This window comes from Mobula hypostoma, chromosome 19 (assembly GCF_963921235.1).
Source record: "Mobula hypostoma chromosome 19, sMobHyp1.1, whole genome shotgun sequence".
Lineage (NCBI taxonomy): Eukaryota > Metazoa > Chordata > Chondrichthyes > Myliobatiformes > Myliobatidae > Mobula > Mobula hypostoma.
This window is the reverse complement of record NC_086115.1, coordinates 51,119,754-51,144,447: the sequence shown is the minus strand read 5'-3', so window position 1 is coordinate 51,144,447 and position 24,694 is coordinate 51,119,754. Positions and strand designations below refer to the sequence as shown.

At 42.0% G+C, this 24,694-nt stretch overlaps 1 protein-coding gene across 2 annotated transcripts in view; it reads right to left on the bottom strand.

Annotated features, from left to right (window-relative positions):
• Positions 1 to 24,694, bottom strand: part of LOC134359034 (inactive carboxypeptidase-like protein X2) — a 231,333-nt gene that overhangs the window by 123,730 nt on the left and 82,909 nt on the right. For both annotated transcript variants that reach the window (XM_063071868.1, XM_063071869.1), the window contains one exon: positions 20,268 to 20,407. In XM_063071868.1, coding sequence (XP_062927938.1) covers positions 20,268 to 20,407 — 140 coding nt within the window. The remainder of the gene's footprint in view (positions 1 to 20,267; positions 20,408 to 24,694) is intronic.

Below are 24,694 nucleotides of genomic sequence, written 5' to 3'. Positions count from 1 at the left end.
CTAGTCGCAGGTGAATGGGACCGTTAAACTGTTTCCCAGAGAGCAGGGTCTCTGTCCCTCGCATGCTACTTGGTTATGTAGGAAATACTGCAGGTGGAAAGCTTATTTCGTTATCTTTGGTAAGTCTATTTCTAAAGCAAAGTCCAGGAAGGAGTGTGAAGATATAGATCTAGGCCATTCCACTATCTAGAGTAGCTGGGAACTGGATGCATAGCTTGAGCATGGGCAAGAAGAGAAACTGATGGCAATTGGCAGAAGTATCCGAACGAGGGTGTTATTGGGAAGGTTCACTTTCTTCACTGTGATTGCAGATATTTAGCAGTTCCCTTGAAACCCTGCCATCATAGCACCAGTTCTCAGCGGTGTCCTCAGTTTGAGCCAACCACCTGTTTTTTGTTTCAAAATGGAGACTGCAAAACCAATCCTATTTGGAAACTATTCCTTGTGTTACCAACAGGGGGCAGTTCAGAAAATTACTGATAGGGAGATCCATTGGTCACACTGTCTCTGGCTAGATGATTCCTGTCAAAAAAGTTAGAAGATCCTGTAATTTTTTCTGATGGCCGTGTAGTTAGAGAAATCTGCTGACCAGATACAAGTGCCTGGCATCTAAAAATCCTTTCACCTTAACATCATTTCTCTAAATTGCTTTCAATTCCTTTTCAATTCCAGTTGTTATGCTAAAACACCTAATCTGGTGTAACCATTATAGACGAGAAAACATCTGCAGATACGGAGGTGTCTGATAGTTGTTGACTGGCCTCAGCAAGGTACAGGTCAGTCCACCAGACTACTACAGCACCCCGCCCCCCCACCCCATCTGTGGCTTTGATGGTGAGGTTAGGATTAGTGCAGAGAGAGTGGAGAGCAGCGTGTTTGGAAGGAGTGAGGTTGGAATTGGAGAGGGGAGTGGTGAAGTCGAGATGGTTGATGTCTTATCGGCAGTTTGCAATGAAAAGATCCAGAGCAGGTAGAAGACCAGAGCGGGGTGTTCTGGAAGAGGAGGAGGGTTGAAGACGGTAGAAGGATCATTGGTGCGGAGTGGAGAGTTCTTGCCAAGGAAGTAGACACACAGATGGAGGCAGTGGAAGAAGAGCTTAGTGTCGTGGTGGGCAGGGAACTCACTGAAGTGTGGGTGCAGGGGGTGAGGCCTTTACTGAGGACAGAACGTTCTGCCTCAGGGAAGGAAAGGTCAGAGGGGATGGTGAAGACCAGGCATGAATGAGAGCTGGGATTAGAGGGGGAATGGGGGATGGTCATGTCTGAGGAGAGGGGAGAGTTGGGGTGTTCCGTGAGGTAGGGTGAGAGGAAGACAGAGTCTCCGAGGACTCCGTGGACCTGAGAGACACAGAATTGCAGAGTGGTGGTGGGGGAAAGGGAGACTGGGGTTCCAGAGGCAGCATGTAATGTCCTGGCCTGGAGATGTCAGTCAATGTCCAGGCTGGAGTCAAGGTTGGAAGGTGCACAATGGGCACTTTAAGATGACCATTATATCACAGTTTGCTTTACATCTGTAAACCGATATTAAGATGATTTAATCTACCATCTTGAGAAAAAAATCATCCAGAAATAAACCCTAAAAGCAAGTGTCAGACATTACATGTGAAATCACAAATTCACATACAGTTTCTTTGCCCCATTGTATTACAGAGAGGTTTTGGAATTGGAATAAATTATCAAAGTATGTATATAGTATAGAACCCTGAGATTCATCTTCTCATAGATAGCCACGAATGAAGAAACCATGAAATCCATTCAAAGAAAATCAAACCGCCCCAGGTGCCAAAAAAATCATGCAAACAGTAAAAAAAAAGTGCAAAATACAGAATATATAACACAACATCGAAAGAGTCCAGGCATTCTCAGTTCAGTTCAATCTAGCGCTGTGCTGTTTGTCATCTGCAGGCTGCCCCAATCAAAATCGCCCAAAATAGCAACAAAAGAAAAGGTGCAACCAGAAACCAGAAACACATCAGAACGTGAACTAGAGTCCGATCCAGAAACTGTGTCAATTAAACCCAGAACTCAGGCGCCACCCATTCGCATTTGTTAACTATCTGGGTTAACATTGTGAGCTCTCATCAGTCAGGCAATCTTAGATTCTCAGGTAAATCATGCAGAATAGCTGCAGGAAATTTTAAACTATTTACCTCCTGTATCCTACTCTCTTATACCATAATACTGCTGGTCAGTATAATATAATGCAACCATTTGTGACAGACAACAATTATGCCCTGATAATATTCTCGTCCTCAACTTCCACCTGTATGAGTAAAATAAAATAGAATAGCTAGTTAAATGTGCAGCCTATTTATTAACATTATTAACAATTCAGCAATTCATTATCCAGAAGAGTCAGCCTCATTGAATAATCTGTAATGAATATAATTATCCCAGAGATAACTGGCAAAATTGATAACATTTTTAAAATGTACTCATTGCCTGTAAACCATTGCTGCCTTCCATCATTGCATTTTATTTTTAATTAGCACCCACACTGCCGACTGTTTAGCTCTGGAAGATTACATGAAACATTTCCACCCACACATCACACATTCTGAAGATTTGCAATACAACGAGGCAGAGGAAAGACTGAAAGGGATCAAAATTTGAAAGGGAAGGCCCCCCACCCTCAATTCAGTCCCAATGGGATTCTGATATTAATTAATGCTCTTTCAGTCAGAACCAACTTTGATTTAAGGTAGTAATTAGCGTGAGCATTTCATACATCAGAGAAACTCCTCAAAATAAATAGTTAACGCTAAGCGAGCAAAACTAGAGAGGCTTTCCTACTTGCTGCATACTGACAGCATTCCATAGCTGAGCACAAACCGAATCTGACATTAATGGGTACTGGCCTTGAAGTTCTACTGTGATTTTAATGAGAGCTGAGTGATCCTTTAATAGTCCCAGTGGCCTGCTTGCAATTTCCACTTCTGTGGTGATTGTTAGGCATAAATAAATTGATAGTATTGTCAATTCATGATCAGGAAGATGCTGCACAATTTTAATTGGTACACATTTAGAAACCTGTGTGTGTGGGGCTGCAGGGAATGTTTTAATCAATATACCGTTTAAGTATAAATGGAAAAAGTGGAATGTAATATTTAAGTAGTTTGGCATGGTGAAAATCCCAGCTTCACAAAGAGATGGTAAATAGTTCAAGCTCGATACTCTTCAAAATGGTAAAATTGTTGGCATAGTCAACCCCCTGCTACTAATGAATGTGTTGGTCCTGGTTCAGCAGAACGCCCTTTGTGGGGTCGTGATTTGCTGAGTTTAATCTGTCAGTTCGATGCTGGTCTCGGATATGCTGCAGTGAGACTCAGTGGTGCAATGTGGAATAATTGGAGAAACACAGCAACCAACTGCCCTATTTTATTTCACACACATCTTCTCCCTTAATCCATTAGATATTTGTATGGCACTTAAGAGTTCAGCTCCTTAGGGATTGATGCATGAGAAGCTGGCTGGGCCAGAACTTGCTAGGGAACGCCATTCATTGCACAATGAAGTGCTGCATTTGTCACGATAAGTAGCAACAAATTCAGGATTTCCATAAAATCGCCAAACACTTGTCATGAATAACAGGACTCTGATGCAAACGAGCTTCTGCTCCACAGCACATCTGGCGAGGAATCTGCCCTCTGAACTTGCTTGAATGGCACACTCACGCATACGGTCTGACTCTATGCTATCCACTCCAAAACATATTGCAGCTGTCTCCGGGCAGTCAGTACTATTACAGTAGTCTTGAAACATCCCACCCTTTGAATCTCACCTCAACAGACAAGTCATGCATGCTTAATTTTCATGCAGGGCTGTTTCTCAGGATGATAACCCATTCAAGTTATTTTAGAGAGGCAGTGACAATGGACTCCCAAGATTATAGGATAAAGAATCAGTCACTTAGAAATAAACAGTCTTGTGTATTGACTCCGTTCCAGCTTTAAACAGGATGATGTGTAATATATATATTTCTGTTGGCTGTTTAAGTCTAAGGATGTCACTCGCCAGCCCTGTCAAACGTGGGAGATTGAAGTGCAAGCCCCCCATTTTGTGGATGTTGTGTGATTTGTTACCCTGTTACAAATCAGTACCACGGAATAACAGGCAGTACACCACATACAATTAAAAAATTTGGCTTTATAATTCTTAATTTGACTCAAGGGTTAGTAAAGAAAAAGCAAAAAAAGGAAAAGGCCCATTTAAATTGAAGCAGCCTGATGTGCACAAGTTGGAGCTCACAGTTTCCCCTTCGATCTCCCCGGAAATCCTGACCCCCCCCCCCGCCCCCCCGACTCCGGGTTGACTCCTCCGACCTCTTCTCTCCAGCAACATCTCTCTTCTCCCCTCCCAACCTCTCAAAAGCCCTACCGTAGTGTCCCTCACCAGAGAAACCACCCTGGAATCTGTTCATCACGATTGGATGGCACACACTTCTCCTATCGCTGATCATCAACAGTAACCCAAACAAGCTTCTTACACAGGTAACAGAAAAGCATAACAGAGAAAAACTATGAACCATGTGAACCAGGGCATTATATATACAAAATGCAGGAGGAACTCAGCAAGTCAGGCAGCATCTATGGAGGCTCTCAATAGGATTTATCTGAATATCATTGGGGTCACATAATCACACCTGGCTCCCATGATGATTTCTGGCAAATACTACTGGGTCATACTTCAGAATTCTTACTACATAAACTCGTGATGAAGCGAGCTTCCCTTCACATCTAACGTCATCCCATAACGTCACAATCAGATTCTTTCTTCATACTGTGAACCTTCTCGCTTCTGTGAAGTCAACTGAATATTTTAATGTACTTTTATCATAAAAACAATCCAACATTGTTACTTAAGGCACCATCACCATAACATTTGTTTCTAAAATGTCAGATCTCCTAAAAGTAATTCAGAAGTTCCTCCTGTACCTAATAAAGTGACCACTGAGTATATGTTTGTGGTCTTTTGCTCCTGTAACTCATCCACTTCAAGGGTTGACATATTGTGGTTCAGAGGTGCTCTTCTGCACACTGTTGTAAGGCATAGTTATTTGAGTTTCTGTCTCCTTCCTGTCAGCTTGAACCAATCTAGTCATTCTCCTCTGACCTATCTCATTAACAAGGCATTTTGGTCCACAGAACTGCCATTCACTGGATGTTTTTATTTTGTTTTTTTTCGCAACATTCTTTGTAAGATATAGAGACAGTTGTGCATGAAAATCCCAGGAGATCCGCAGTTTTTTAGATGCTCAAACCACCCCATCTGGCACCAGCAATCAGGTTAAATATCACTGACATAGGTTGTGAAATTTGTTGCCTTTGTGGCAGTAGTACAAATCCATACATAATAATAGAGGGAAAAATGGGAATTACAGTAATTAACTAGTATTTATTAATTAGTTAAATTAAATAAGTAGTGCAAAAATAAAAACTAAAAAGTAGTGAAGTGTTGTTGCTGGGTTCAATGTCCATTCAGAAATCAGATGGCAGAAGGGAAGAAGCTTTTCCTGAATTGTTGAGTGTGAGCCTTCAGGCTTCTGTATCTCCTTCCTGATGGTAGCAATGAGAAAAGGGCATAACCTGGGTGACGGGGGTCCTTAATGATGGATGCCACCTTTCTGAGGAATCGTTCTTTGAAGATGTCCTGGATGCTACATATCCAAGGTCAAAGTCACTTACAACACATTTCTCCCCTATTTTGATGTTTGGTCTGATCAACAACTGAACCTCTTGACCATGTCTGCATGCTTTTATGCATTGAGTTACTGCCACATGATTGGCTGATTAAGTATGGGCATTAACAAGCATGTGTACAGTTGAACCTATTAAAGTGCCTACTGAATGTAGGGAATAAGACATATATGACTCAAGGGTAAAACAGTGGTGCACTTTTGTCAAGCTGATATCCCACAGCTCCAGGGACCCAGGTTCAGTCCTGACCTCAAGGGCTGTCTATGTTGTGTCTGCATGTTCTCCCTAAGACTGTATAAAGTTCCCCTGAGTTCTCCTCATCCTCCTGTGTAGGTTGTTCTGTTAAATGGCCATTATATCTTAATAACTCTCAATCTACAGTTGGGTGGTAGGACCTGGAAAGAATTAATGGGAGTGTAGGGACCTCCAAGGGGACCACAACCTTGTCGTAAGGTTTTGGAGACACGTGTGCCTCAATGACCTAGAGAACTCTGTTGGTTGGAGTCAAGGCTTTATGCTTTGTCTCTTGGTAGGGTCACCCATGCCAAACAGGTTAAGGGATAGAAGCCAGTCTGATCGGTGGTCCACCAGTCCCCTGGGTTCAGGGGTTCAGTTCAGGGCTAACAACCTTGACTGGTAAAACAAAATTGTTATGGAAACAGCAATGGAAAATCCTTCTACATCCGAGTCCAATTTTATTCCTGAGTCTCCACCCAGGACTTGCATGACTGACAGTAGTGAAAGCCAAGAGGAAGCTACTGGCATGATGAACGAAGCCCTGAACGCTACCAGAGATGGAGAACCTTCACTTCTTCCCTAATCGCCAGCGGCATAATGAGCAGTAAGTAAGTCAGCAAGGGGAGAATCAAAAACAAAACTGGGATTAGCGTAGAGTTAATATTGGTGGCTACTTGGTGGTCACTGCAGATTTGCTGGGCTAAGGGGCCTGTTTTCAGGCCATATAACTTCATTACAAGGATGAAGATGATGATGAAAAGACAAAATGAGAAATACAAGCATAATATTTAGAGGAAAATTGATATTTCGAGGGTGGTTTAGGGCTGAAAGCTGCAAGGGGCAGTGAAGGAATTTAAGATATGTGTTACTGGTCAAGAGATAAATGTAGGTTTGAAAGAATAAAAGTGATTGACAATTGGGCCAATTTTACAGCCAGTAGAGTAGGGATTACTTGGTTAAAGGATGCTGTATGAAGTGTTGCTGCCTAAAGTAGCATGCAAATGGTTCTAACTGGAGATCTCTCCAGGTGATTCAGCTACATTTGAGCTCTCAGAAGGTTATAAATGGGTGATATTACAAAGGTGGAAATTCTTGTGATGGAGAACACAAGTTTGGCTTAAAAGTGTTACCAATATTCTGGGTCATACTGAGACTGTGACCAGGGAGAAGGCAGAGTTAGTAATTATTGAGCAGAGTCTATATCAGAGACAAAGACAGTGGTTTCAATTCAGGGAATACAAACAATAACATATGAAAAAAAATGCTGGATTTATGAAATTTTGAAAAAAAAACAAAGAAGGTTGTGAAGTCTCAGTGGCTCTATCATCATCAGTAGAAAGAGAAACTGAGTAACAGTTCTGACAGACCCTTCTTCAGAAGTGGTAGAGATTAAAAAGGTAATTTTGTGTTACGGAGAAGGTAGCAGAAAAGATGGCTGGGATGAAGGGAACATCTGAGAGGATGCAACCAGTCAAATGTGTTAACATGGTATTTTGAGGGTGATTGTGCTTGTGTGTGTGTTGTGTGCTGTGAATGTCAGCAGGGGCAACCTGACCTTCTGGGCATGGCCCATGGACCTACTGTTACCTCATTTTCTTCATTTCTCACTGGACGTTCTCTCTTTCCCCTCTTCTATCAGACAGAAAATACAAAAGCCTGAAAGCATGTACCACAAAGCTCACGAACACCTTCTATCCCACTGTTCTAAGACAGTGGTCCCCTAGAAAGGTGGACACTTGACTTCACCATATACCTTATTATATCGCTACAGATTGGCAAATAATGACGTTGTGGCCATCTCTGAAGCTTGGGTAAAGGATGGCTGCCATTGGGAGATGAACATCCAAGGATATACGGTATATCAGAAAGATAGGTTAGTAGGCAGAGAGGGTGATGAGGCTTTGTGTATAAGAAATAATATTAAATCATTAGAAAGAGATGACATAGGATTGGAAGGTGTAGAGTCTTTATGGGTTTAGTTAAATGACAAGGGTAAAATGACCCTAATGGCAGTTGTATACCAGCTCCAACCAGCAGTCAGGATGTGGATTACAAATTACAGCAGGAGATAGAAAAAGCATGTCAGAAAGGCAATGTCATGATAATCGTTGGGGATTTTAACATGAAAGTGGATTGGGAAAACCAGGTCGGTATTGGACCTCAAGAGAGAGAATTTATAGAATGTCTAAGGGATGGCTTTTGAGAACAGCTTGTTGTTGAGCCCACTAGGGGATTGGCTGTGCTGGATTGGGTGATGTGCAATGATCTGGAGGTGATAAGAGAGGTTAAGGTTAAGGAAACTTTAGGGAACAGTGATCACAATATGATCGAGTTCACAATGAAATCTGAGAGGGAAAAATAAAATCCAATGTGTCGTATTTCAGTGGCATAAAGGAAATTACAATGGCATGTAAGGGGAACTGGCCAAAGTTGTCTGGAAAGGGACATTTGCAGGAAGGACAGCAGAGCAGCAATGGCTGGAGTTTCTGTGAAAAATGAGGGTAAACATAGGAGCAATACAAAATGACCCTGGAGATATTGTAATCAGAGATGCAGAGATGGCAGAGGAACTGAATGTGTATTTTGCATCAGTCTTCGTAGTGGAAGACATCTGAGGTATACCAGACGTTCAAGAGTGTCAGGGAAGTGAAGTTTGTGCAGGGAAAATTACAACTGAGGAGATGCTCAGGAAGCTTAATGGTCTGAGGGTGGATAAATTTCCTGGACCTGATGGAATGCACCTTCAGATTCTGAAGGAAGTAGCTGGAGAGATTGAGAGGGATTAACAATGATCTTTCAAGAATCAATAGATTCTGGCATTATACTAGATGGCTGGTAAAGTGCAAATGTTACTCCACTATTTAAGAAAGGTGGGAGGCAGCAGAAAGGAAACCATAGACCTGTTAGCCTGACATCAATGGTTGGGAAGTTGTTGGAATTGATTGTTAGGGAGTACCTGGAGGCACATGACAAGGTAGGCCAAAGTCAACATGGTTTCCTGAAAGGAAAATCCTGCTTGACAAACCTGCTGCAATTCTTTGAGGAAATTCAGCAGGTCAGGCAGCATCCATGGAAAAGATCGGTCGATATTTCGGGCCGGAACCCTTCGTCAGGACTGTAGAGGGAAGGGGCAAAGGCCCTATAAAGAAGGTGGGGGGAGGGTGGGAAGCAGAAGGGTGGTAGGTTCCAGGTGAAAAACCAGTAAGGGGAAAGATAAAGGGGTGGGGGAGGGGAACATAGAATTCTCCAACTTCCGGTAATTCCCTCCCCCTCCCTTCCTCTGTCTCTGTGTCACTCTGCCCCCTCCTCCAGCTGCCCATCACCTCCCTCTTGGTTCTGCCTCCTTCTATTACCCATTGTGTTTTCACCTATTCCTTCTTCACCTTTCCTGCCTATCCCCTCCCTGCTTCCCCTCCCCCACCCATTTATATTTCCCCTTACTGGTTTTTCACCTGGAATCTACCAGCCTTCTCCTTCTCACCCTCCCCCCACCTTCTTTATAGGGCCTCTGCCCCTTCTCTCTACAGTCCTGATGAAGGGTTCCGGCCCAAAACGTCGACCGATCTTTTCCACTGATGCTGCCCGACCTGCTGAGTTCCTCCAGCGTGTTATGAGTGTTGCTTTGACCCCAACATCTGCAGATTATTTTGTGTCTTTGAGGAAATTACAAGCAGGGTAGACAAAGGAGATGCAGTAGAGATGGTGTACTTGGATTTTCAGAAGGCCTTTGACAAGGTGCCGCACATGAGGGTGCTTAGCAAGATAACAGCCCATGGAATTACAGGGAAGTTACTAGCATGGGTGGAGCATTGGCTGGTTGGCAGAAAACAGAGAGTGGGAATAAAGGGATCGCATTTTGGCTGGCTGTCGGTAACCAGTGGAGTTCCAAAGGGGTCAGTGTTGGGACCGCTACTTTTTACAATGTATGTCAACGATTTAGACTATGGTAGTAATGGAGGCGGAAGGAGAAGACGGTGGCGCAACACAGTGCGCGCGGCCTCTCCGGTGAAATGATATCGTATTTGTTAAATAGGGGCCGTGCACAATCCTGATTTGATGGAGACGGACGTGAGAAGCACGGAGGAACATCTGGAGAGACTTCTGAAATGCCCGGTTCGCTGCCGCTGCTACTGTACGATTGAGAATCTCCGGAGGGTAAGGCCCCAAATCCTCGTCTTTGCCTGTTGCTGGCGGCCGGAGCTGGGGTCGAAGTGCTCGGCAGAGATGGTGCTCGGTGCTCAGTGTCCGTGGGCTGGTCGGAGGCTCGAAGTTTTCGATGGACTGAGAGTCGGACTGTGATCGGGTGCTTCCAGAATGCTGCATCGGCAAGTTTGCAGAGCTGGAAGCTCATGGCAAGGAGAGCTTTCTTCCTTCTACTGCCTGCGTGAGATGTTGGGACTTTCGAGAGACTTTGAGATTTTTTTTACTGTGCCCATGGTCTGTTCTTTATCAAATTACGGTATTGCTTGTACTATTGTAACTATATGTTATAATTATGTAGTTTTTGTCAGTTTCTCAGTCTTGGTCTGTCTTGTGTTTCTGTGATATCACACTGGAGGAACATCGTCTCAGTTCTTAATGCATGCATTACTAAATGACAATAAAAGAGGACTACGTGTCCTCATAATCATAATAGATTTGTTGCTAAATTTGCCGATGATACAAAGATACGTGGAGGAGCAGATAGTGCTGAGGAAACAGAGAACCTGCAGAGAGACTTAGATAGTTTAGGGGAATGGGCAAAAAAGTGGCAAATGCAATACAATGTTGGAAAGTGTATGGTCATGCACTTTGGTGGAAGAAACAAATGGGCAGACTATTATTTAGATAGGGAGAGAATTCAAAATACAGAGATGCAAAGGGGCTTGGGAGTCCTTTTGCAAGATACCCTAACGGTTACCCTCCAGGTTGAGTCGGTTGAGAAGAAGGTGAATGCAATGTTGGCATTCATTTCTAGAGGTATAGAATATAAGAGCAGGGATGTGATGTTGAGGCTCTATAAGGCACTTGTGAGACCACATTTGGAGTATTGTGTGCAGTTTTGGGCTCCTTATTTTAGAAAGGATATATTGACTTTGGAGAGGGTTCAGAGAAGATTCACAAGAATGATTCCAGGAATGAAAGGGTTATGGTATGAGGAACATCTGGCAGCTCTTGGGCTGTATTCCCTGTCATTCAGGAGAATGAGGGGGGATCTCAGAATGTTAAAAGGCCTGAACAAATTAGATACGGCAAAATTATTTCCCATGGTAGGGGATTCTGGGATGAGAGGGCACGACTTCAGGATTGAAGGACATCCATTTAAAACTGAAATGGGGAGAAATTACTTCAGTCAGAGGGTGGTAAATCTGTGGAACTTGTTGCCACGAGCAGCTGTGGAGGCCAACTCATTGGGTGTATTTAAGGCAGAGATAGATAGGTTCTTGATTAGCCAGGGCATCAAAGGGTGTGGGGTGAAGGCAGGGGAGTGGAGATGACAGGAAGAATTGGATCAGCCCATAATTGAAGAGAGGAGAAAATTCGATGGGCTGAACGGCCTACTTCTGTTCCTATATCTTAAGGTCTTATTATGATCTTGCACCTTAGAGTCTATCAGCACTGCAGTTTCTTTGTAGCTGTTACACTTTATTCTGCAATTCTGTTTTTGTTATACTTTGTTCTACCTCAATGCGCTACATAGATGTTAACTGTTTCTCTTTCTATAGATGCTGACTGATATCATAGTCATAGTTATAGTCATAGTCATACTTTATTGATCCTGAGGGAAATTGGTTTTCGTTACAGTTGCATCATAAATAATTGAATAGTTATAAAACCATAAATAATTAATTAGTAATATGTAAATTATGCCAGGAAATAAGTCCAGGACCAGCCTATTTGCTCAGGATGTCTGACTTTCCAAGGGAGGAGTTGTAAAGTTTGATGGCCACAGGCAGGAATGACTTCCTATGACGCTCTGTGTTGCATCTCGGTGGAATGAGTCTCTGACTGAATGTACTCCTGTGCCCAACCAGTACATTACGTAGTGGATGGGAGACATTGTCCAAGATGGCATGCAACTTAGACAGCATCCTCTTTTCAGACACCACCGTCAGAAAGTCCAGTTCCATCCCCACAACATCACTGGCCTTACAATACACAGATTGTTTCTAGATGTTTTCCTTTAAGTTAGCAATGGTACTTTCACTTGCGATAGATTTCATTTCAAAGACTCAAAGATGAAAAGCCCATTTATTTACAATGTATGTATGCAGTATAGAACCCTAAGATTCATCTTCTCCCAGACAGCCACGAAACAAAGAAACACAATGGAACCCATTGAAAGAAAACATCAAGCACCCAGCGCGCAAAAAAAAAGAACTAATTGTGCAAATGGCAAAAAATGAACGAATAACACACAGAATATTAGACATCAATCAGTACAGTCCTTGAAACAGACTAGAAATGTTCAGTTTCATTCAGTTTATTTCAATTTAACGCTGTGCCACTCATTCACTGCAGGCTATACAATCAGACCACCCCAATCAATATCGCGCACAACATCAATAAAAATAAGGGTAACCAGAAAACAGAAACTCATATTCCAATCCACAAACCATGCCAATCAAACCTTGCCCAAGACCCAAGACTCCTGCACCTTCCTTTGCAGCAGGGAACGAGAGGGAGAGGGAGACTGACAGACCGTGCTGAGTTCCTGTTCCTGTTCTCAACTTCGCTGATTTCAATCATGCTTGACGCTTTAATCGGCAAGGTGGCCGAGAAGTGGGGCCAATCCTGGTTTCGTACTCCGTCATCAGGCCGCACTCGCTGTACACTCAGATCGGACCTCGCTCTCAGCCATGCCGAATTCCCTCAGAGGGAGCAAAAGTGCCAGGTTGCTCAGTCGGCCAAAGAAAAGAGATTAAAATGTAAAGCCCCAATCGCACATATACTGGTAGTGGAAGTATATTTAAAAGAAGAAGTAGTTTTGTGAACTTTCTGCAGAACGCCACCATTAGTCACTTTGGTTGCTGGCTCCACCTTTAACACTTAAGGTCTTGCAAAGTATTTTGAAGGTAGAATGTTATAGACATATAATATCTTCAAACATATTTCTTTTCAATCTTGAATTGATTATCGATGCAATCAAAAAAACAGCCATGGGATTAATTTGTTTAACAGAATGTTCTGTTACTAGAAAAAGCTCTACACATCATGTCTTCTATTTTCTTGAAGCTGCAACATGTAACCATGCTATTTCTTCCCTTTGCCTGGTTCCCTTCGCTCACCTGCCGTCCTCTACTGAATGCAGGGAGCAGCAGAGGCAAAGGCTAGGAACCAAGACCAAGCAGTAAAATTAGCATCTCAACACACAGCTTCAGAAGTAAAATAAAAATAGCAACATTAATCTGGAAGGAAAGCATGCTAAGGAATTTTATTCTTAATTTTCACCTTAAATCAGAAAAGGGATATTTTTCATGCAAATCTGCAAGAATTGGACATTGTTGAATGCTATCCTGAAATGGTTACTCAAAGCTTGAAAACAAAACTGCAGAATGCATATACAGCAAGTGTCCAAGGTTTGAGCTTGGATGTACTATTGACAAAGTTGATGATTGAACTCATCACTTTCAACCTCTCACACAATCCATGTCATGGAATTATCGTGTTTTTACAGCATCGAGAAAGGTTATTCGGCTATTCTTCTACATGTTGCCCATGGAAGATCTATAATACTAATTCCCCTGTTCTCAGTCAGTAACTTTGTCAGAATCAATTGCTCAGTTGTGAACTCTTTCAAAGCAATGAGGATTTAGTCACTTAGTTCCAGACTACAACATGCTTGAGTGACAAGCACAAGAGATTTCGCAGATGCCCAAAACATCGACTCTTTATTCCTCTTCATAGATGCTGCCTCACCTGCTGAGTTCCTCCAGCTTCTAGTGATTTGAGTGATTTTGTAATTCCACAACTATCCTCCTACCATCTCACCAATTACTTTTTTCATCATAATCCACTAGGTATAAACTTCGAATAGGGTCTCCCATCACCTTAACTGATTCAATCCTCCCTCAGCCTCCTCTGACACTCAGCATGTTACCTGAGCACAGCAAATCTTTACTCATTCCTCCTCCAGCCCGACATGAATTTGAACTTCAACCTAAATCTCCTTGGAAACTATCTTCTGCTCTATTTCAATCAAGAGGTACCACAATCCAAGTTGTGTGCAGCCAGTTTCTCAAATTTGTTCTATGAGTAGGTAACTAACCAAGTCTTAGCCTAGTGTTAGTGCTCTCACAGCAATCGGATTGCCAAAGACGGAAGATTAAACAATTCACCTTATTCATTACAAAGACATGGAAAATCAAACGTACAGTGAAGTGCATTGTTTGTATCAATGGCCAACAATGTGCTGAGAGGAGTCCACAAGCGTTGCCATGCTTCCAGTGCAAACAGCACATGCCCACAACTTCCTACCCCTAACTTGTATGTTTTTGGACTGTGGGAGGAAACCAGAGCACCCAGAGGAAACACCTGTGGTCACGGGGCGAACATACAAACTCCTTACAGACAGCAGTGGGAATTGAACCCGACCTTACTGATCAAAGATGGTGCTGTAAAGAGTTATGATACTGCTACGCTACTGTATCCATCCCAGGAGCTGAAGCTCATAATATACTAAGGGAGTTCTATATATTCAGAGCTGCTATATTTAGATGTACCCAAAAACTGAGCCTTAAGTATATTTCACAACTGAATATAAGATAGCATTTAAAGAAGAGCTAGGGAGCTTTGCCTGGTGCCCAGCTTAACATTAATCACACTGAATAGCATTGCTGTTTGTGGAACCAATATGTGTTTAAATTGGCATCTACATTTCCTACGTCCCAACCATGATTACAGTTCAAAAGTACTCCATTGGTTGTGAACTACTATGGGATATGTGAAATAATGGAAGATGTCACACAAAATAATTCCAACTTTTGCTTGGAGAGAGCCAGAATACATCAGCAACATTTTGATGAAACTATTAGCTTCACCTTCATGAAAACCACAACCTCGACACAATGAAAGACTGCAAATCATTTTGAACATTGGATCAAACAGAGGGATTGAAGGCAACAATATATTGTTACACACAAATTAGTTTTATCCCAAGTAGCATCAGACCTCACAGAACGCAAATCTTAAGATTTGTCTTAAGGAGAGACAAGAAGGAATGTTTCTCGTTGACTACATACAACAAAATATCTTGTTAACCAAGGGTTCCCAACCTTTTTTTATGCCATGGAGCTTTATCATTCACCAAAGGGTCCGTTGACCCCAGGTTGGGAACCCCTATTGCAAACTGATCAGGCCGTCAGTTTACACAATTCATTCTTCAGATCCTTGGCCACACAATGTATAATAGGAGGTAGAAAGTCACCAGCTTTCAACATGCCCCTTGTGGGAAGAGAGCACCTGAGGAAATTAATTCCCTAGTACTTGGCTGTGAGGTTGCAGAAATCTCAATAATCTAATCAAAATCACAAACATATAAATATTAACTCTCTTATTCTTTATTAACCACAAATTCCAGCAAATGCTCTAGGAAAACGCAAGTTAAAATTGTGGGAGACATGTCCTTTCTTCGAAATGCCGAGTTGATTCCTGCCCACCATGTTCGTGGCTTCAATGTCATTGAACGAGGCCTCCGTCGGTCAGGGTCGACCATGGATGTGGTATCCTAGTCGTCTAGATACGCAAGCCTGGGCAGTACGATATGGAGAGAAAGCTGTTGGCCATGTAGCAAACTCCCTCTCTTCAAGTATTTGATTAACCCAAACAAATGGCAGAGGCAAATACAGTTTGGCACCAGCAGCATTGCAGGAGTTGCCAGTCGGCGTTGAATTGAACGTAGGGCTGCCTTAGGGATTCCAGCTCTAGATTTTTCCCTTAGGGTTTACTCCTGAAGCCTTCCCGTGAGTTGGTACAGCTGCAAGGCAGCGGAGGTTTGAAATCAGAGCTTTCATTCTCCAAGATGAGCTGCCAACCACAGCTGATGAGCCCCATCTGCCAAAGTGACTGGTTTTAAGGTGCCAGTAGCCCACCTTTACCCCTTCTCCTGTCAGTAGAAATGGTTCTGACAGGCTTAGTAGCTAAGCCACACGTGAAGGCCAGGAGCTGGACTTGGTAGTCAGAGGCTATTTGAGGTGCCAGCCTTTGGGAGCATTTAATAGTTAGAGGGAGCTTGTCCCCATTACTATCCCCGGCTATAACAACCTGAAAGAACCCAACATCTATCACACAACATAAAAGCAGGCACATTTATAGACCGACACACATCAAAGTTGCTGGTGATCGCAGCAGGCCAGGCAGCATCTGTAGGAAGAGGTGCAGTCGACGTTTCAGGCCGAGACCCTTCGTCAGGACTAACTGAAGGAAGAGTGAGTAAGGGATTTGAAAGTTGGAGGGGGAGGGGGAGATCCAAAATGATAGGAGAAGACAGGAGGGGGAGGGATAGAGCCAAGAGCTGGACAGGTGATAGGCAAAAGGGGATACAAGAGGATCATGGGACAGGAGGTCCGGGAAGAAAGACAAGTGGGGGGGGGACCCAGAGGATGGGCAAGAGGTATATTCAGAGGGACAGAGGGAGAAAAAGGAGAGTGAGAGAAAGAATGTGTGCATAAAAATAAGTAACAGATGGGGTACGAGGGGAAGGTGGGGCCTAGCGGAAGTTAGAGAAGTCGATGTTCATGCCATCAGGTTGGAGGCTACCCAGACGGAATATAAGGTGTTGATTTATAGACATTTATAGACCACATTCTCAAAAGATCAGCAATACATGCCTATCGGCGAGTTGCTTATTTATTCACACAGCCCAGAGTAGGTCCTTCTGGCTCTTCGAGCCACACTGCCCCAGTTAACGTCACCTAATCACAGGACAACTTCCAATTCCCAATGTACCTATTTGGTACATCTTTGGACTGTGGGAGGAAACCAGAGTACCTGTGGAAAACCCATGTGTTCTACGGGGAGGACGTACAGAGACTACTTACCGAACAGCACCAGAATTGAACACCGAACTCTGCAACACCCTAAGCTGTAATAGCATCACTCTAACCACTACAGCATCGTACTCCTCAGTACAGTCCATGGACTTGATTGTCCATTTAATAATTAGGAGAATTTTTATTTAAATAACTTTGAGTTATTCTGCTTTTATATGAGGGAATGCAATATTACTTTTTATAATTTTTGTTCTTGTTTTCTTTCCATTTTTAAGAATCTGACAGATGACACCAAACCAAAGTTAGCACCAGACTCAAGTGAATATTCTTCATCCATGAGCTTTGCTGGTGAGTGATTCACAATTATTTAACCATAGTCACATTCAGATCAAAGTAGCCTTGTTGTCATCAGGACAGTGATCAAGAGTGGGAGAGTCTGCAGCGACTGCATTTTGTCCTGGTGGACTGTGAGAAATATTTCTGTTAGTGCTGTGGTCGAGATCAATCAGCAAAACAAGAATCATCAGGACGTATTACTGATTTGCATGTCTAGGCTCTTGAAAACACAGCATGAAGATTTCGTCATTCATCCATTATTTAAAAAGTTCAAAAGATGCTATTTTTATTATACTTTAAATATGCCTGTGTGTGTGAATGAGACTGACAGTGAGAGGGAAAAGAGAGAGAAAGGGAGAGAGAGAAAGTGGAAGGGAGAGAGAGGGAGGAAGGAAGAGAAAGAGAGAGGGGTAGGGGAAGAGAGGGGAGGGAGAGAGAGGGAGGAGGGAAGAGAAAGAGAGAGGGGTAGGGGAAGAGAGGGGAGGGAGAGAGTGGAGCAAGAAAGGGAGAAAGGAGAGAGAGAATGAGCGGGAGAGAGGGAGAAATAAATATACATTACTCTGCAAAAGTCTTAGGCACATATATATAGCTAGGTTGCGATAGACTTTTGTCAACATTAGCAGAGGATGAGGTTGTAAAGCTGGCAGAAACAAAAGAGGTTGGGAAAGGTGAGGGTGGAGCGCCATGGGGCGGGGGGTTGTGGAACAGGTAGCAGAGGAGTGCCGGGGTGGGGGTTGGTGTGGGTGCAGATGCACCCTGCTTTGAGACACCAGGCAAGGTCATTTGATTCTGAATAATTGGTTTATTAATCATCACAGAATGACTCTCTGGTACTCCCAGCTCCCTCCCCTCTCCCTGTCCCCTTCCTTCTCTCAGTCCACAATAGTGACCCAGATCAGAATCAGCTTTATCACCTCTCACATATGTCATAAATTTTGTTTTTTTTTGTAGCAGCAGCATTACAATGCAATACATGAAATTACTACAGGACTGTGCAAAAGTCATAGGCACCCTAGCAAAATATATGTGTGCCTAAGCCCTTTTGCACAGCACTGTAGATGATGCCCGACCTACTTCATTCCTCCAGTATTCTGGGTTTCCATCATCTACAGAATCTCTTGTGTTTAAGCATCTCCCTCGAATGGTTTTCCTCTAAATTAAACTTTTAGTTCTTGATGTCATGCTGTTGGTTCCACCTCTGTCTTAGGGATTGCGGAATACTGGTTGCATTCCCCATGGACTGCAAGCTTCCATATGGCCAGGCTGACTGTCTCTGCCCCATCAGATTCCTTCTCCATCATGAAATTAAATCGGATTGTTTAGCAGTGTGGCTCAAGGGGCAGTAAGGGCCTTCTCCACACTGTGTTTCAGTAAAATAAAAAATAAATAGTTTCTAATGTTATGGGTAGATGTTCTTCTCCAATCTACGAAGACCCATAATTTTCTGTTTGTTACTTTAAAGCAGGGGTTCCCAACCATTTATGCCATGGACCAACATCATTAAGTGAGGGGTCCAGTGGACCCCAGTTCAGGAACGCCTGCTTTAAGGAATTGCTAGCTTCTCTAAAAGAACTACATTAAAACAGTCGATGTGTTGGGGGAACTTTTACTTCTCAACCATTCTGCATGTTTGGTATGAATGGTCATTGTTATATTTCTTGATTTTATGGGAAAGGATGAGCTGTATAATGAGGGGCTGATCTGGTATACAATTTGCTTCAGACTATCATCAATGGTAACATTTGCCCCCAGGAGGGACTGTCTGCTCAGAGGATCAGGAATAATTGTAGGCTACAATTCAATTGGAGAGGTATCAACAATGTTGTTTTTATTTGCATGAGGGAACATATTAAACATAATTTAGCTTATAACTTAGAAAATGGCAAGGGTAAAGAAAAGGTTGAAAAATAGCGAAGATCATAAGAAAAAAAATTATATGTGATTAAAAGATGACCTCAAAGCAAAATTATTACAAGCCCGAAGCAGACTGTGGTCCAGATGGACATTGTAGTACTCTCTGCCTCCAGCTAAAGAGGACCAAAGTAGGAAAATTCATCAGAGCAGTCGCACCAATGTAATGCAGAAAGACAAGAGAGCTGCTGGTGAAAAGAGCACCTGACGGCTGGATGCGGAAGAGAGATTATCGTTCAAATAAGAAACCTCACTGAATATTGTGCTAGAGCATGAAAGAAATGCTGAAAGAGCAGTATTCTGAGAACGAAAATCAAAGCACTCCAGAAAGAATCTCTGAATTTAAAATGGGAAGTTCTACATTTATGTAGCAGGTTGGGCAGTATTCTGTGTAGAATGAAAGAGAATATGTTTTTCAGGACAAGAGCCCTTCAGACCTGCTGAATATTTCCATAAATTTCTATTTTTATTTTAGAGCAGTGTTCAGATTTTTTGATAGGCTTGGACAATTAAAAAAAATCATGAAAAGCAGTAGACGCTGCAAACTGGAGCTTGTTGAGAGTTTGAGCAAGAGGTGAGATGTGGATGTTCAGAGATCAGAGGAGATAGTGAGACTGAAATCCAAACAATAGATTCAGGCCAAGTGTGGGGATATTAAAGAAAAAGGCAGGAGCTATTGTTTGGGTAAGCTGTAACATACCAAAGTAATCTTGCTATTTTATAAAGAATAAAAAGGTGGAGTACTTTTAACCAAAACAAAAATGCAACTAATCATTAAAATTAGATTTGACAATAAAATTATTTCTTATTGTACTATTTCATCCTATCAGAACAGCTCCCCTTGTTCTTTCCATTGCACACCACACCCACATTTCTACTGCCTAGACTAACTTACTTCCCTTTTCCTCAGTTCTGATGAAGGATTAAAATACTCTCTTTCCACAGATGCTACTTGACTGCAAGAACTTTCTCGCACTTTTTTTTAATGCATTAATACTTATTGTATTGAGTCTTGTAATGTTTAACTCAAAATCTGTGCATCAGTCTCACTGTTACAGAAGGAAATGACATGACGCTTTGAAATCATTTTTGCTCAAAAGCAGAGAGTCTTACTTACGACCAAAGTGAATTTCTTCCCTGTGTTATAACACCAGTGAACTTAGTTAGTCTTCTGGCATCCAGTTCAAACCACTGTGAATAATCGTTCCTGCCAGCACACCAAGCCCCGTCATAGTAGTCATCTTCAAAGATGCCAGCCTGTGGGTAAAATAAAGACACAGCCTATATAATGGTCATCATAATGTTAACTTACTTCCAGTCTATGAGTTCGGAGTGTAAATAATGAAGGTAGACTTAAAATAATACTCAAATGCTACACGAACAAAAAGAAGGAAATAATGGTTTGGCATACTGCTGTTCATCTCAATTGTTTCCATGATTTGTATACTTTTCTCTTGCAAATTGAGTGTTAGTCTTTTATTTTATTTTTTAGATTCTCCTTTTTTCTTTTACAAACGGTAATTGGGTTCTTTCAGGTTTCTTGCTTTGGGGCTAACCGTGAGAAGCAAATCTCAAAATTGTATAATTTATACATTCTTCAATAATAAATGTACTTGACTTTTGAATCTTGAAACTTACGCTGGTTAGAAATTATATAATAACTAAGAGGATTAATAATAATTGAATTATTCACCAGTTATTAACTCCTATTCAGCTAAAAAAATTAATTACTAATCCTATGTATCATTTTACTAAATAAAGTTCCTGCTGAAACTTTGATGGGAAAAGGAAAATGTTGGTCTAAGTCAGGGAAGAAGGAGAAATTTCTGAAAGGAAGATTTGCAGGGTTTGGTAACATGTTGGCATATCACCAAACCAGGAGGAACAGTGCCGTTTCTCCTGGATCTATCTTATCTGCAAATGTTTTCACAATATCTAAATTCTTCATTGTAAATTCCTTTCAAATGTAGTGTTGAGACATTATGATAACCCAAAGGGCTGATTATCCAGAATGAAGCAGGTCCACCATTAGGGCAGCCCCATTCTGAGGAATCATTCCACAGATGCTGCCTGACCTGCTGTGTTTCTCTAGCATTTTTAAAAATTTGATATTTGTTCCAATTAAATGTCAAATATTTTTAGGTATCCAAAATCTATGCTTCCATCTCACTTCGACTGAAGAGGGAAAGAATAAGGCCCACATTTGAAGGAACTTTGGTGTGGCTTACTATTTTCTAGAGGCATGTAAAAAAACACTACCTATTTAATATAATGGCTGGAATGTTCCATCTATTGCATAACTATTCACAAATATATTTCCAACAATTGATTTACTTTTACTACAATGCAAATGGTGGCCGTGGGAGGCAGAGGAATGCCTACGAGATTGCTTCGGGTAGGTGGACTGGACCGTGTTCAAGGACTCGTCTGTGGATCTGACTGAATATACCATGGTTGTCAGAGATTTTATTGAAACAATTGTAGATGAGTATGTCCCCACTAAATCATTCAGAATCTTCCCCAACCAGAAACCCTAGATGAACATTGAGATCCGCAATCTGCTGAAGGCCAGATCAGTAGCGTTCAAGTCTGCTGACCAATGAAGTTACAAGAGGTCCAGGTACGATCTCCAGAAAGCCATCTCACAGGTGAAGTGGCAATTCCAGACTAAACCTGAATCAACAAAGGATGCTCAACAGTTTTGGCAAGGCATGAATGCTATCACCTCTTAGAAAGTTAAATCAAGTGACATAGCCGATAACGGGGCTTCATTTCCAGATTGCCTCAATGCCTTCTATACTTTTAACTATCAAAACATGGAGGAACCATTACACGCACTCAGAGCCCCTGTTGATCCTGTGATTTCAATCTCTGAGGCCGATATGCAAGCAGTCTTCATAAGGGTGACCCCATGAAAACTTCCAGCCAAGGTGGGATGAATACCCAAGTACTAAAGACCAGTACTAATCAACTGGCTGGAGAGTTCACAAAGATCTTTAACCTCTCGCTTCGGCAGTCTGAGGTACTCACCTGCTTCAATCAGGCTTCAGTTATACTGGTGCCTAAGAAGAACATGGTAACCTACCTCAAAGACTATCATCCAGTCGCACTTACATCCAAAGTGAAGAAATGTTTTGAGAAGTTGATGATGAAATATACCAACTCCTGCATGACATCTGCTCCAATTTGCCTACTGGTAGCTACAGGTGCACAGCAGATGCTATATCACTGGGTCTTCACTGAACCCTGGAATATTTGGACAGCAAAGGATGCATACATTAGGATGCCTACAGCTTAGCATTCAATACAATCATCCCTTCAAAACTGATCAATAAGCTTCAAGACTTTGACCTCAATACATTTCTGTGCAATTGGATCTCAGATTTCATCACTGTAGATCCCAGTCAGTTCAACATCTCCTCCAAGGTCTCCATCAGCACAGGTGCACCACAAGGCTGTGTGCTTAGCTCCCTGCTCTACTCACTTTACACTCATATATGGTTAACGCGGCTCCAGTGCCATATTCAAGATTGCTGATGACACCAGTGCTGTAGGCCGAATCAAAGATGGTGACAAATCAGCATATAGAAGAGAGAATGAAAATCTGGCTGAATGGTGCAATAACAACAACCTCTCACTCAATGACTGTATGGCCAACATGGTGATTATTGATTTCAGGAGGTGGAAACCAGAGGTCCATGAGCCAGACTTCATCAGAGGATCTGACGTGGAGAGGGTCAGCAGCTTCAAATTCCTCAGTGTAATTATTTCTGAGAACCTGTCCTGGGCCCAGCACGCAAGTGCAGTGAAAGCATGTCAGTGCCTCTACTTCCTTAGGAGTTTGCGAAGATTCAGCATGACATCTAAAACTCTGATAGACTTCTATAGATGTGTAGTGGAGAGTCTACTGACTAGCTGCACCAAGGCCTGGTATGAAAACAACAATGCTCTTGAATGGAAAATCCTTTAAATATAGTGGATGCAGCCCAGTCCATCACAGGTAAAGTCTTCCCCACCATTGAGCACATCTACATGAATCATTGTCACAGGAAAGCAGCATCCATCATCAGGGACCCCCCCCCCCCAACCACCCAGGACATGCTCTCTTCTTGCTGCTGCCATCAGGAAGAAGGTACAGGAGCCTCAGGACTCACACCACCAGGATTAGGAATAGATATTACCTCTCAACAATCAAGTTCTTGAACCAAGTGGGATAACTTCACTCAACTTCACTAGCCCCATTGTTGAAATATTCCTGCAATCATATTGACTTACTTTCAAGAACTCTCATTTCATATTCTTGATATTTATTGTTTATTTATTTTTTGCTATTATTTCTTCCTTTTATATTTGCACAGCTTATGCCTTTTGGAAGCCCATGTTGGTGCAGTCTTCCACTGATTCTATTATGGTTATTATTCTGTTCTGGATTTATTGAGTATGCCCACAAGAGAATGAATCTCAGGTTTGTACATGGCAACATATATGTACTTTGATAATAAATTTACTTTGAACTTTGAACCCATGGTTCTTCGTGCTGTTCCTATTCAGGTGAATCAAAGTGATATCAGAGATAAAGGATCCCAGTTATGCCAACAGTTATCATGAGACTTATGGTAGAAAATGGATTATCATTTTTATGTTTTCATGGTCCAAGAGGTCTCTTTCATAGTCTGAACCAGCATGACAGCTGAATGGAAATCACGATCATAAAGAATGTCGCCTATAGTGAAAAGGCTGTGATGATCAGAAGAGAGTGAAAAAGAATTCTCATAGCAAATCCTAAGTACACCAATAGTTCTGGATCCTAGATCTGAATGCCCTCTGATCAGTATGAGATGAAGACCAAGAGGAAACTCCAGAGATGGAGTTCAATCATCATTGTTTCCTGATGGAAAATCGAAGACAAGAACATAAGCTTCCATATTCAACAGTTCAATAAGGTCATGGTTAATCTTTGATGCCAATGCTATTTTTAGGGGGATGGCTGTAGATTTTCATAGTTACACCATTCTGTTATCTGATATTGGACAAACCTCTCAGACTTTCCAAGAACATGGGTACATTTAAGTCAGATGCTCCAATATTTGTATTTGAAGACTGACAAATAGATATAATTCTGACACATGGCTGACTTCCATGGAGTCATAGAACAAAAGAGTTACATAGCGTAGAAACCAGCCTGTCAGCCCAATTTGTCCATGATGATCAAGATGTCTTTCCTAGCTAATTCTATTTGGCTTGTCTGATCCATATCTGTCGAAACTATTTCAATACACATTTGCCAATTCTATGTTAACTCATCTTGCCATGTGAATGTAATCAATGAAAAGTATCACACAAATAAAGTGACAGGAAGGAGCAGAAGAAAATAGTTATTTCAATTTAGCTTCTCTGGAGGTCATTAAATTTCTTCCCAAGGTATAATGGAATCCTGGGATTGAAGAAGATGAGATTCGCCATCATTATCAACATTTTAGTACCACACTCCTGTTTAATCTTTGAATTCTAGGCCCATCATGCTGTCCCTCTTGCTCCTAACTT